At 47.4% G+C, this 12,463-nt stretch overlaps 4 protein-coding genes across 4 annotated transcripts; all 4 read right to left on the bottom strand.

The window, feature by feature from the left end:
• Window positions 1–364: 364 nt before the first annotated feature.
• Window positions 365–3,464, bottom strand: K444DRAFT_605596 (putative quinate permease). The gene is made up of 21 exons (XM_024878864.1): window positions 3,294–3,464; window positions 3,198–3,238; window positions 3,072–3,080; window positions 2,952–2,981; window positions 2,857–2,902; window positions 2,757–2,803; window positions 2,635–2,711; window positions 2,515–2,585; window positions 2,383–2,455; window positions 2,259–2,328; window positions 2,177–2,205; window positions 1,872–2,056; window positions 1,777–1,819; window positions 1,703–1,726; window positions 1,541–1,651; window positions 1,480–1,490; window positions 1,377–1,428; window positions 1,225–1,324; window positions 886–1,174; window positions 683–820; window positions 365–615 (listed from the first exon to the last, which is right to left on the bottom strand). The coding sequence occupies exons 1-21, from the start codon at window positions 3,338–3,340 to the stop codon at window positions 438–440; spliced, it is 1,671 nt and encodes a 556-aa protein (XP_024726315.1). The 5' UTR covers window positions 3,341–3,464; the 3' UTR covers window positions 365–437.
• Window positions 3,465–4,224: 760 nt separating this feature from the next.
• On the bottom strand, window positions 4,225–6,729 carry K444DRAFT_605591 (uncharacterized protein). The gene is made up of 2 exons (XM_024878863.1): window positions 6,058–6,729; window positions 4,225–6,008 (listed from the first exon to the last, which is right to left on the bottom strand). The coding sequence occupies exons 1-2, from the start codon at window positions 6,546–6,548 to the stop codon at window positions 4,490–4,492; spliced, it is 2,010 nt and encodes a 669-aa protein (XP_024726314.1). The 5' UTR covers window positions 6,549–6,729; the 3' UTR covers window positions 4,225–4,489.
• Window positions 6,730–8,340: 1,611 nt separating this feature from the next.
• Window positions 8,341–8,955, bottom strand: K444DRAFT_549718 (uncharacterized protein; the record flags this gene model as incomplete). Its single annotated transcript, XM_024876478.1, has 2 exons — window positions 8,341–8,510; window positions 8,559–8,955. The coding sequence occupies 2 exons, from the start codon at window positions 8,953–8,955 to the stop codon at window positions 8,341–8,343; spliced, it is 567 nt and encodes a 188-aa protein (XP_024726313.1).
• A 918-nt stretch (window positions 8,956–9,873) lies between these two features.
• Window positions 9,874–11,849, bottom strand: K444DRAFT_671029 (uncharacterized protein; the record flags this gene model as incomplete). The annotated part of the gene is made up of 4 exons (XM_024887701.1): window positions 9,874–10,570; window positions 10,607–10,843; window positions 11,167–11,426; window positions 11,546–11,849. The coding sequence occupies 4 exons, from the start codon at window positions 11,847–11,849 to the stop codon at window positions 9,998–10,000; spliced, it is 1,374 nt and encodes a 457-aa protein (XP_024726312.1). The 3' UTR covers window positions 9,874–9,997.
• Between the last annotated feature and the right edge of the window lie 614 nt (window positions 11,850–12,463).

Genomic DNA, 12,463 nt, shown 5'->3' with positions numbered 1-12,463 from the left:
TCTAGTAATAAACCTTATAGCTATTTATATAAAGCGGGTTACTATCTAGAAAAAGAATATAAAGCTAGTCTAATAAATGAGATTAGGAATAATAGATATTAGTAAGGTTAGCGAATGCCTTATAATAATACTATAGGATAGTTAGTTTACTTGGGTTACTAGCAAAGTAATTAGGTCAGGTATTAGGGAATTAATCTTTATATCTAAGGCAAAGCAGTTAGCTAGCTATTAGATTAATAAAGCAATAACTCAAATTATTACTTTTTTAATATATCTCAAATTAGTTATATTCTTTAAAGAACTAGTATAAAGATTAATTAATTAATTAATTAATTGGAATAGAGAGCAGGAGGGGTAGATTCTGCCGGGCCCCTCACCGCCTAGAACGATAATTATCGATAATTATCGATTATTGACAAATTAGCGCGATTATCTAATCATCGCTTATCGAGCTTATCGGAGCCCACACTGCTCTGAGCCTCACGATCTTGAGGAGAAATCACATCAGCCGTCGTCTCTTGGACATGCGTGTTATACAACTTCTCGTTAATATTCGTCGAAGCATGAGCGCCTTCCTCATCGATGTGGGCTTTTGCGAGTTCCGTGACGCCGAAGCTGTTTTGGTTAGCACTCTCCCCTCCCTTGATATTTCACTGATGAAGGTCGAAGGAGCAGGACATACATATCATCCATCCTCTCAAGACTCATTCCCTTCGTCTCCGGGATCAGGAACCAGACGAAGAAGAACATGGCGAAGCAGCAGGAGCCAAAGAAGAAATATGTGCCATAGCCCGCTTTGCCCATATGTCCGTCCTTAAGCCTATATTCTCGTTAGTCCGCGCCCGCAATCCCCTCTCCTGGGATAAAAGAAGAAACTCCACTTACATATGCGGGACGGCCTGAGCAACAACGAAGTTGAAGAGCCACTGAGTCGCGGCCGCGAGCGCCACATTCATAGCTCGCAGTCTTGCAGTGGGAATCTCGGAGACGATAATCCAGCAGCATGGGCCCCATCCGAATTGGAAGAAGGCGGCGAAAAAAAAGATGCAGGAGAGGGCGAAGTAGCCAACGGGAGGGATGGGGTGGCCTTTGACTGGGGGATCGAAGCGCACGTAGAAGCCGATGACAAACATGGCACATCCTTGGGCGATGGAGGTCCAGAGTAGAGACCGTCCTGTGGGATGTTAGAGGCATATGAGAATGTTAGAGGGAGATGGGACGTACGGCGACCGAGAGAGTCGGCGGCGAAGAGGAGGAAGGCGGCACAGGTTACCATTTTGACGACGCCATAAATTCCTGTTGCGAAGAGACCAGTATTTGCGCTCTATTTGGATTTTCAGCACTGTTTTCATCTTCAAATAGGTGAGGTGATGTACAGGAATACCCAGATTCAGGAAAATGGTCGGTGCGTAATAGTTAATGGCATTTCTGAAGACAAAAGGTCAGTGATCACCCATTTACAGGCGAAGGATGTCGTACGTTCCGGTCATCTTTTCGAAGTTAGCAACGGTTTAGCAAGGGGATCTTGACTTGGGCTTACCTGTTGACAAACCATGATACCGATGGAGATAAGGGCTCGATTTCGGTTCCCCTTGATGGTCCACATCTCACGTTGAAGATCCCAAAACGTAGCCCCACCGATCAGGCGTCGCTGAAAATAATGTCAGTTTCAATCAAGAAAGCTGCAACGAGTAATATAAACCTCGTTTTCAAGTTGATCTCTCATCTATAGCTTATTAGCTGTATATCCTTGGAGTCCATCTTGAAACTACTTACCTCATCCAACTCCATCTGAACATACGGATGGTCCGGGGGAAGACTTGACCAGATTAGCCACGTCGGTTCAAAGATTCTACATATGACCAACGTACTTAGTGACCTGAGACAGGACTTCGGTGGCTCTCTCCCAATTGTCTTGTCTAGCCAACCATCGGGGAGATTCGTTGCAAAGTACGAGACCGAAGAAAAGGCAGAGGGCTGGGAGCGCCTGCATGGCCAAAGGCACTTGCCATGCAGCATTGGCCTTGTTGAGGGGTTTGAAATTTTTGTTGGTTCCCTGGAAGACGACGCTAATTAGGGATCCCTCTCTCAAGTCCACTTTAAATCATTCTCATCATCTCCAAGTGCGGAGAGGTGTGTATCATGGCAAAGAATTGATCGGGATAGGGAGACTGACATAATTGGTCCAGAAAGCAAGCATCGTTCCTAAGAGTAGGTTAGCTTCATGTCTTGGATCCAACAAAACCGTCAAAATGTACCTGTTGCAATGAATAGCTGATACAACCCAGTCAAGCCACCACGAATAGCACGGGGCGCATTCTCGCTGACCTAAGAATCAAACTTTCAGCCCTTGTTGAATATCTCAAGCTGCATAGCACTCACGTAAAGGGGGGTAAGCATGCTTGCAGCGCCCACACCAAACCCAGAAATAAGTCGGCCAAGGTAAAGTTGTGTCCTGGACAATGTCAGCGTTCGTCACACAGAATTATGGCTCTGATTGGGTTCAAGCCATACAATGATTTGAGGGTTGTAGCTTGGATGATGATGCCAACCATCGTAATACTAGCCGAAATCAACAACGCAGGCTGAGTCCCCTGTCTTAGTGATTATTCTTCCAACTAGGAGTGACTTTACCTTTCGTCCCCATCTGTCCGCCACGTAATACGCAATCAGAGAACCAAAGAAACATCCTGCTTGGAGAACGCTGACGACTGTAATAGTTAGAACCGGCTGAGAGCTCGCAGGGGCGATCGTACTGTTGCTATTGAGAGTAGAAGAGTTTGCATCTGTGAGGTGAAATTCCCTGGCGTCAATTAGCACGGACTCCCTCATTCGTAGTAGTTCGTCCAAACACACTTCATGAATGCGGGCATGACAATAATTCCTCCAATGGATCCAATATCTTGCACCCAGTCAGTATATCCCGTCTCGTCTGTGGCATCAAAACATACCCCATCCGAAAAGCATGCCTCCGAAACAGGCTTTGAAATGTTAGTTCTTGTCCACACATTGTCACACAGGAATTCTCCAGCTGACCCCCCCGCAACGGCGGATTCAAGTCGGATTCGTACCTGAGCATGCTTTGGTCCAAATCAGCAAATATTTCCAACTCATAAATTGACTCGGAATTGGGGGATTGAGTGCTTGGAAGAGAGGGGAAGATGGCAGTGATCCAGAGAAATATGCACAAAACCTACCTAATGCAAAGACCCTCCATCCGTAGATCTCGACCGGATCACTGCCAGCAAATATTAGCACCGTTCGCCCGCCCCGCTGTCACAAGCGCCACTGACTTTTTCATCGCATCATTTTTAACGATGTGCTTGAGGATATTAACCATTTTGGCGGCTAGTTTCTCGACTTCGAGGCCTGTTGGCGGTGCTCGAGAGTCGTCGATCAGACCTAATATAAAGACCAGACTTTGACAGCAACAATCCGCGAGTTCTATGAACCACTTGGTGGCGGGGTCACGAAGCGGGTGTTGAAAGTTCAAATACTCGGAGCTCTCATGACAAAAGGGTGTATATTAGGGTATTAGGTTAGCTCACTCTCGGAAAACAACTTGATCCCAAGACGGGTAAACTTCAGCCTGCATATCATCCACCCAATGGGCAACACAACCATAACAGCCATATCATACGAGGGTCCAGCGACCAATGGATTTGATTGGACATATCGGTTGTCTCCGCCGGCTGAGAGTGACCCCGGCCTTCCAGAACGCGGGGCTCCAGAGACCTCGCGTTTAATTGATGTGATTCTCATCACTTGCAGCTCTCCTGCACGACGAGGATAGAGAGGAGTGAGATGTGATTGGAGAAGTCATGATCAGCGGCCAATGCCAGAAATGGTACACGAGCGTGCATTAATAGAAAAAAAAACTCGGACAGCGAGCCTCAAAGCGTGAGGATTCGAATCTGGATATTGTGCTTGCCCGGATTAATTTGTTTGCCGTTCCAGTTGCAAACTTAGTTGGCAATATGTATATATGAAGCTTACCCGTAGTCGATGGAATCCAATGAGAGCATCCTCCAATCAATGACAAAAAGTCGATTGAGCAAATCGCACCACTTGGCAGAACTAGCCCGGATGTCCAGCACCAACTCGCATTGTGTCATTTTTGGGCCTCGGAATGGACTGCTGGAACCTTGGCGAGGATGCATGCATCCATGTGGCACCAAGTGGGTTGCACAAGATCCGACCCCGTATACAGATAACCTCATCAATCTTAGCCTTTTCGGCCGATAATGCTCAATTTGGGTCTGCACAAGGACCAGCCTGATGGTAAAGATGCGATCAATATAAAAAGCGGCGCTCTGTATTGGCCGCCAAAGCTCGATACGTGGTGGGGCTAAAATTTCATGGATGAGTTTTGCGGGCATTGATGATTCGACGACTCTTGGGGGACGTGGATGCCGATTCATTGCAGATGCTATGCCCATTCCAAATCTGCTTACCAAATGTCCCCAAAATGCCATCGTTATGTTTGAAATCAATTTGAAGATATATCAGTCATCAGCCAAGACGGTATCGCCGGCTTGGTATCCCAACCATCAAGATATGTGGACGGAGAAACATTTTCCTTCAGCGGCTTGGCATAAATAGCAGTTACATACCAAGCCGTCTCCCCCTTCTTCAACGTATGCTGCAGAGTCGGAATAATTGTTCTGCTCTCAACGAGATTCGAGTTCGGGTCAGCGTTGACATGCATCGCCGTTCGCACTGTATCTGCCTCGAGGGCTACGATTCCTACGGCACCTTTCGAGACAGCGAAAGCGCCAATTGCGCCTGGCGAATAGCCTTCCGGAGTGTTGAGATCGTAGTTGCCGATGATCTTGGGCATTGTTCCCTCGCATTTCTCGGGGTCGTAAAGATCCAGGTATCTGCCATCGGGCACTCTCTCGTTGTAGATGGCAAAAGCTCCGTCTGCGGTCATGACTTCACGACCGGCCTCGATTTTGTGGACTCGTAGGTGCCAATTTGGGGTTGTTTCGACTGGTGGGATGAGGTAAGTCTTTATCGCGACGTCGGGATATGGTTTCCAGATGGATTTCAAGACTGGGAGATCTTCATGAGTTTCGATGATAGCCTCCTGACAAAGGCGTCGAGTTTTCCAGAACTCTCCACCATCGTCCGAGAGACCGAGCTGAGAAGCCAGGGCAAACTGTTCGAGCGTGAAGCAGCCAGTCGGTACAGAGTATCCATATGCACTACTGTAAGTAAAGCCGCCGTACTTGGCATGTGTCCCCTTCATCGGATAGCTGCATGCCTGGCCAGATGAGAAAAGAAGTCGATGACCGCCAAGATAGCTGATGATATGACCCGGATGTTTCAGGGCCTTGACTTTAGGTATCAGGTGAGTGGGATATAGCTCCTCTGTCGATGTCCAAAATGGATGCTCCGGGGGAGCAGCCAAGCATATAAATGCAAGACATGCCCACATTGGACTCTGTGGGGAGTTGTAATTCTCCGCCATGTACATGTTTGGGAAACAGTATCCAATCGTCAAAGTGCCAGTCGGACTCCAGATTTGTTCCTGAGTTTGCCACCAGCGGAAATTTCTCAGCAGTAACCCCTTGACAATTCCCCACGTCAAAGGCGCTGGGAGCTCAATATCAGCGTAGGCACAAGCTCCCCAGAAACCGGCCATCGCAAAGCGGTACCCAACACTCCGGCCAAATGGGATAGCTCGTCCTTCCTCGTCGAAGTAGTGGATGAAATCCAATGCATAATCCTGTGCCCTCTTCTTGAACTCGGCAGCTTTGGCGGGGTCATCCTTTTCAGCGAGCTTCGCATAGAGCAGCTGCAGAAATTGGATGGCAAAGCTGCCACTATAATAATCTTGCTGCCAAACGCCCTCGGGTCCATCGTTGGACCACCCTTCACCGCGGAAGAAGGAATTCAGATGAATGATATCTTGCTCGATCTTCTCTTGAGAGTATTTCCCACCATTCTTCTTCAATCCAAGATTGGCAAATACGCGGAACCAAAGCCAATTGGTATTTGGCATGCTGCATTATGTCAGCACCAGTTCGAGAATTTCAGGGTACTTGTACTTACACTTTCCCATTGATAGAATTCCCAAGCCAGCGCTCCACATTCCCCTTCTCCTTCTCCGACAACGAGTCCCAAAACACCGGAGCAACCGCGAGTGTAAACCCCAACGGACACATCTCCACCATCCGCTGATCATTATCTCTCGGGTCCCCCCAATACTCTGGATTCTCAGGATCCGTGCCAGCCTTCAGGCCTTCAACCCACCATTTTGTCCCATAATATTCCCCGCCTCCAGCCAGCAAACTCGATAGTGCCCACAACGGCCGACACGTTCCCTCAATCTCTGCAGCTGTATTGTCGAATCGTACTGCTGTGGCGCCAGGGACTCTGACTCTGGCTTTGTTCGGGGAGAAGTGAGGTTCGAGGGGGTCCAGCAGCGTTTTTAGCAGCTCTTGTACAGAAGCTCGATCCGTGATGTCGACGTTGGAGAAGGGGTGGAAATCGGAGTACCCTAGGGCCAATTGTTTAACTGCTTTGCGCGAAGCTGTCGTCATGATTGCAGAGTAATAGAGAGAATGAAGGAAATGAGATGAATGCGTGAAAATGGGCCGATTGATACTTAACTGAAGACTCAATAGAGCTGCGGACGTGTGGGACCGACAGCGGATCGATACAGTACCTTACATGCGGTAGAATAGTACTTCATAGTGGGGTTCGATTGAGGGGTTGTGGTGAGTTGCCGGCATGTTGTTGGCGGCTGGCATAACAGCCTGAAAGGGGGCTCAATATTCACACCCCTGCAAATCTTGGGCCCACCCTAGCTTTCCTTTCTGCAGCCACGTGATCCACCCCCTTTTTCGAGATTGCATTTTAAGTTTTTTCATTGCTCTTTACGGCAAGAATGTCCCACATCCCCAATTCTCTGGTATATGGCTCAAACAAGAACCAGTCATCTACTCGATATGCATCAAACAGTTTCAAACAATCCAACATCACCCTAAGATGATTGCCTTGAGCCGGCGCTACATCTGTGACCTCAGCTCCTCCATGTATCCTGCCATTGTCCTCGCCGTCTCTAATTTTTTTCTCTCAAACTCCTCGTCATCCCTGACTAATTGTTCAGCTTCAGCACGTTTCTCCTCCTCAGTTCTCTCGTCCTCCGTGACAGACTCTAACTCAGCGATCTGATCAAGATCGGCAATCACTTCCTCCTGCTCCGTCTCTCCTTCAACAACAACAACAACAACCTTAGATGCTTTTCTTGAGAACTCTTTGATACTATACAAGTCCACACCGCCACACTCTGGAACCTCTTCGAATTTGGCCTGCTTCGCAGTAGCTGCATTTATTTCCTTGAGCTATGTCGTGCCTGATAGTTGGCGCTGGTAGCATCTGGACATCTGCATCGTCAAGATCACCAACATTGATTTGTTCGAGTGGCTCTTCTTTCGTGATGGATTGTCTCGCAGCCATAGGGTGGCTGTGGAAGCTTTCTTGCTTGATGCTTCGAGTACTTTGACGATGTAATTGGGAGTCTGCAAGTCGTTTCCGAGTACTGTTGACCTTTGGCGGGGAGTCGCGAATAATAATTGGACGAGAACCAGAGCCGCGACTACTGGCCGTTGTCACGGTGCCAGGCGTACCACGGTCGAGATCCTGAATTCTACTTGCTGGAATCTGGGCAATTTGGTTCTGGACTTGGCCTCGTCGGTATGTTTTTTCTTCTTGCTGTTAGTACTTGTTAGCCATTTGCTGATCTTTGGAGGATGAAGAAACATACTTGTAGTTTCTTGAAGGCATATTTTCGTTCATGGGGCTGCATCTCGTTCCAAGAATCCCATTCCTCTTGCCAGTCATCGGGATCTAGCTCGATCTGCCCCCACTGGGTGGCTCGCTTCTTAGACAGTTCTTGGAGCTTTGGCAGAGCAATTTTTTGTTCGCCCTCGTCTAATTGCTCCCACGAAAAGCTATGGAGAGGTGGTGGATAGAGAACAATGTTAGCTTGCTCAAGGAATTCTACGAATAGTAAGTTTTGAGTTGGAAACTTCCTCATCTTAGTCTGCCTACCAGCAGGATGACAATGGAATAGAAATTCTAGTGGCTTTCCGTGTCTATAATTGGCTATCCAGTATTTGCTTTGTGATGGCTGTGAAGGGTGGCCGCCAACGAAGCTACTCTTCATTAATATGTGTTGATGCACTAGGGGCGTTGCGCCGCCTACCCAACTGTTGCGGTGATTCCATGCTTCTTGAAGTTCTCCTTGTCAATTTTCTCTACATCCCAAAGGGTTTGGCTTCTGTCAAGGCTGCTGATCTACATTATGAAACGTCAGAAAGTGGATTAACTTTATTCACAAGAGCAACATATCTCTTTGCTGTCTTGCTTAATCATTTTTGCGTGTTCACCGGGCGTCATGGGGACCAAGTCATATTTCTCCTTCTTGACTTCAATGCAAAGACTACCAAGATTTTTTGGATCAATACCCATAACATTGGTTTCATTTTGCAGGTCTGCATCTAATGCAGGATTAGCGCAAATTCTGGGGTTGAAGGCAACCGAAATACCAATCGAAACTTCTCCAAACACTAAGCGCGCCCCAGAGATACTATGTCCATCCACTCTGACTCGTTTAACATAAGTAAGATGGACCTTGAGGTCCTCTTTTGTGAAGTTTTCGTAGTCATTGGGGGGACGAATCTGCAGCGCCGAGATAGGTTTTGCCACGCCAAGAAGGCAAAGAGAAGCACTCACGCAGTCTGCCTTTCCAAAATTGTAGCCTCTCTTCAATGTAACTTCGATGGTGTAGATCTGACCAGGTTCAGGGATGATGTATCGGTCGCAAGAGGTAGCATCAGTTTTCTCCCGGTCTCCGACCTTGACATACTCGTCGAAGGATGTGTTCTGCGGGTGTCTTCGAATGCGAACCTCGACCTTGTTCGGCCCCAGCGAGAGGATCGCCATGATGATCGCCTTCGATATCTGACGTGACTTCGGCAAAGATTGTGACGGAATGAACTGAACTCAAATCAACGAGAGGGTCTGAGAATAATAAGGTGACTGCAACCCGCCAAAGCGTCAGCACACAATCCCAAGACAGGCGAAAGTGAAGTAAAAATACAACTCCACACCATCCTCGCTCCCCTTTCCGGTGCGAGATGCACGTACCACGAGAATGTGTCCACGGAACCTCCAAGGTATTGCAAACAATGAGTCGAGGAGTAAGCGTGGTGTTGGCGACGTGGTATTGTGTGGAGAAGGAAGAGGAAGGTTGGGACGCGAGGCAAAGGTAAAGTATCGACGCGAGGCCAGCCTTGCCTAGCTTGCTTCCAGGAATCACTTGTCCCGCGTTGCGGTTGAAGTTAATACAGTGAATATTGGCGAAAGATTCCACTTCGGAGGGTTAGGTGTCAAAGGCTCAAGAAGTTTTTACCTTTCCTTTGGTCTTGGCAGAGCTGCTGTTGCCGTGATGTTTTGTTATGCCGCCTACCATAGCCTTGGAAGAAATGTTTTTGCAGCACGCGGCCGGATGTTACTCAGCTAGTTGCTATCTTTCAATCATCAAAAGCGTTGCTGTAGAATGCCGAGTACCCGTGGGATTGGGGATACTAAGCAATCTCAATGAATTCCTCGAGTTTGATACAAATTATGAAGGGCGATTTTTAAACAAGCAAGAAATTTTCACACGTTGATAACAGAAGCTCAAAGTTCTGGGGAGGAGGAGTGGGACACTTCCCAGTTTCTGTTGAAAGAATATATTTCATTAGGAAGGAGAGGAAGAAACCTCACAAAATTTCCTCAAAGCTACCCCTAAATTCTGAAAACTAGCTGAAAGATTATGATCCTAGCACCGTGCTCCAAAATTCTGCAAATTATGATCTCCAAAATTCCCGTAGAATGTCCGCCAAATAATGGAAAAGTGGTCTATTTCCCAAATGAATTGCCATGTGCTAAGAACTGCAGCTCCACGTGAAGGACTCTCTCAGAATCCACGAGTCACAACAAGTCATTCCTCACCATGCTTCTGTTTCTTTCTTTTGGCGTCCTCGATCTGGTCTTGCAATGCACGTCGTTCACGCTTCAGCTTTGCAAGTCTTTCCTCCATCTCAATCTCCTCTTCTAATGCTCTTGCCTTTGCCATCTTTCTCTCTAACTCATCATCTTCTACCTCATTATTTCTTGCAGGTGCAATATTTTTATGTTCTTCAAATCCGGGGCTCTTGTCGTTTGCAGAGGTAATATTATTATCCTCGTGAGCTCGGAAGTTCTTATTATTTCCCGCAGGTGTAGCTCCATTGGAGGACTTGACCATCATATCATCCTCGAGGCGTATTTTGATATCGACTGGCTCGTGCTTGATCTTGCTCTCCTTCTTTACAGCGGAGCCATCTTCGGATCTTGCGGCTGTATATTCGAGGTCTGGAAAAGTCTTGGGCCGGAAAGGCTCTTTTTTCTCTGCCTTGGATTGTTCTTCATCCTCATCGACAAGAGATACGATTTCCCCACTACGACTTTCATACTGGCGTATTGCTTCTCCACGCTCGTGTGACTTCTTTGATTTCTGGATCACAATGAGATACTTTGAGGCCAGAATAGTCGAGTGTGCCAAACTTACCCGCAGGCTTTCAAATGCATCTTCTTTCTCCCATTCTGACATCTTGAACCACGCTCGCCATTCTTTCGCCTCATTCTTGCCCCGGCCCCTGCCAAACTTTACATGAATCTTGCCAGTCTTCGCCTCTAGTGCATTTATGACATGCTCCTTGTTGATTGCTTGAAGTTCTTTCAGGGCAGTCTGGCGTTCACTTTTGTCGAGGTCCTTCCAGGCGTATAGGTAAAGAGGCGGCGCATACTTGACGATTCCAGTTTATTCGAGGAATTCTTCCAACTTGTTAATATTGATCTTGAAAGCTTGAGTGCTTTAAACCTTACCTAAGGTTCGATGATAGAAGTGGAAGTGAAAGAATGCGCCTCTGACCAGCACATCTACTGTTGGAGATACGTAAGCTGGCGGCTTGGAGACAGAATTTGGCCAACCGCGTTGGAAGGGGCTGACAAACGGTTGACGGGCAGGCTCAGGAAACGGAAACTGAAGTTTCCCTCCAACAAAGCTTTGTTATTAGCGATTATGCATTGTACGGTGAAGACACTGGAAGTTTACCCAATTGCGTATACAATTCCATCCTTCTTGAAACTGTCCTCATCAACTTTCTGAGCGTCCCAGAGACGTGGCTCCTTGTGATTTCCAACGACTAGAGAAGAATTTAGCGGCGGTGGAACTTTGGATGCGTCGTTCGCGGCTGCCACTTTTTTTTTATACTCTCTATCTGTTAATCGCCGATTCTCCCACCTAAATTTGCGCAGCCTGATCTCAAAGAAGCCAAGACTTTCGGGATTGATTCCCATAAGGTCGGTCTCGTTGACAAGTTTCTCATCTACGATATCATTAGTGTAAGCCGAAATAGATTGGACAAATAGCGTACCCAAGGCGAGACTTCGAAAGGCAAATCTTGCCCCCCAAAGTTTAAGTCCTCGAACTGTAACATCTGCGTACTCCAACCCGGTTGTGATTTTTTCCTTGATCCCATCTTTGTAATCGGCGGGTCTGTGTATATTCTTGTGACAGACTGAGTCAATTTTACCTGGAACCTTGAGCTGGGCTTGGGCGAAATGAAACTCTTCAAGGTAACTTCGGTGGTGTATCTGACCCCGTCCCCACCCACGATGTATCGCTTACACGTTGTGGCTGCCTTCTTTTCTCGTTCTCCGGTCTTGATGTATTCATCAAAATATGTCTTTTCGAGGTATCTCTTGATGCGGACCTCGTACTCATCGTTGCCACTTTTCAAGATGGCCATGTTGGAAGGGAGTGTATGGCGATGAGCCAGTGTTGGTAGTGTGTCTTGAAATGTAGAAGTCAATGTACTGCAAAGCAAAGGTGACTTCACAGGTCAAGTGGCCTTTTGATATCAAAATCGAGGGAGGAAAGCAAGAGAGGTCTCAGCTTCAGCTTTGCAATGTCATGGAGCTCGTTCTCTGAAGCGATAGGCTGTATGTATTGACAGATGCAAAACTAATGTCAACTCGCCCTGGGGAATGGTATCTAAGCTTTGCCCCGAGGAAAAGCAGGGAAAGGATCTTGAAGGCGCGATGTTCGGAGAAAGGCGCCGCAGAATCGAAGTGGATGTGGAAGAGTTATTGTTGTTGAAAAACAATGAAAAAGGAGGAGACGAGGAGGTAAGGTGGAAGCAACGTATTTGTACTCAGCAGGTGGAGGCGAGGAGAGCGCTTGGTAAATATTACCTCAAGGCAAAGTAGAGGAGGAGCCCTGAAGGGATTGTGTTCGTGAGAATGTATCGAAGGCTTGATGTGGATATGGAAGTGTTGGTGTTGAGAAAGAATGGGGCAGAGCAAGCGAGGCGGGGGCGAGGTGTTTGTCCTGGGGAAGTAGCGCTGAAATGGCAGTCGAGGC

The sequence above is a fragment of the Hyaloscypha bicolor genome, assembly GCF_002865645.1.
Source record: "Hyaloscypha bicolor E unplaced genomic scaffold K444scaffold_191, whole genome shotgun sequence".
NCBI classification, from domain to species: domain Eukaryota; kingdom Fungi; phylum Ascomycota; class Leotiomycetes; order Helotiales; family Hyaloscyphaceae; genus Hyaloscypha; species Hyaloscypha bicolor.
This window is presented reverse-complemented; position numbering and strand designations above follow the sequence as displayed.

Bases quoted from the DNA above. Each gene is read 5' to 3' on its own strand.
- K444DRAFT_605596 (XM_024878864.1), bottom strand. From the start codon at position 3,340: ATGGTTAATATCCTCAAGCACATCGTTAAAAATGATGCGATGAAAAA. The intron at 1,820-1,871 runs GTACGTTGGTCA...AATCTGGTCAAG, and splicing joins GTCCTGTCTCAGGTCACTAA to TCTTCCCCCGGACCATCCGT. The intron at 1,175-1,224 runs GTACGTCCCATC...AACATCCCACAG, and splicing joins CGCCGACTCTCTCGGTCGCC to GACGGTCTCTACTCTGGACC.
- K444DRAFT_605591 (XM_024878863.1), bottom strand. From the start codon at position 6,548: ATGACGACAGCTTCGCGCAAAGCAGTTAAACAATTGGCCCTAGGGTAC. The intron at 6,009-6,057 runs GTAAGTACAAGT...GACATAATGCAG, and splicing joins AATTCTATCAATGGGAAAGT to CATGCCAAATACCAATTGGC.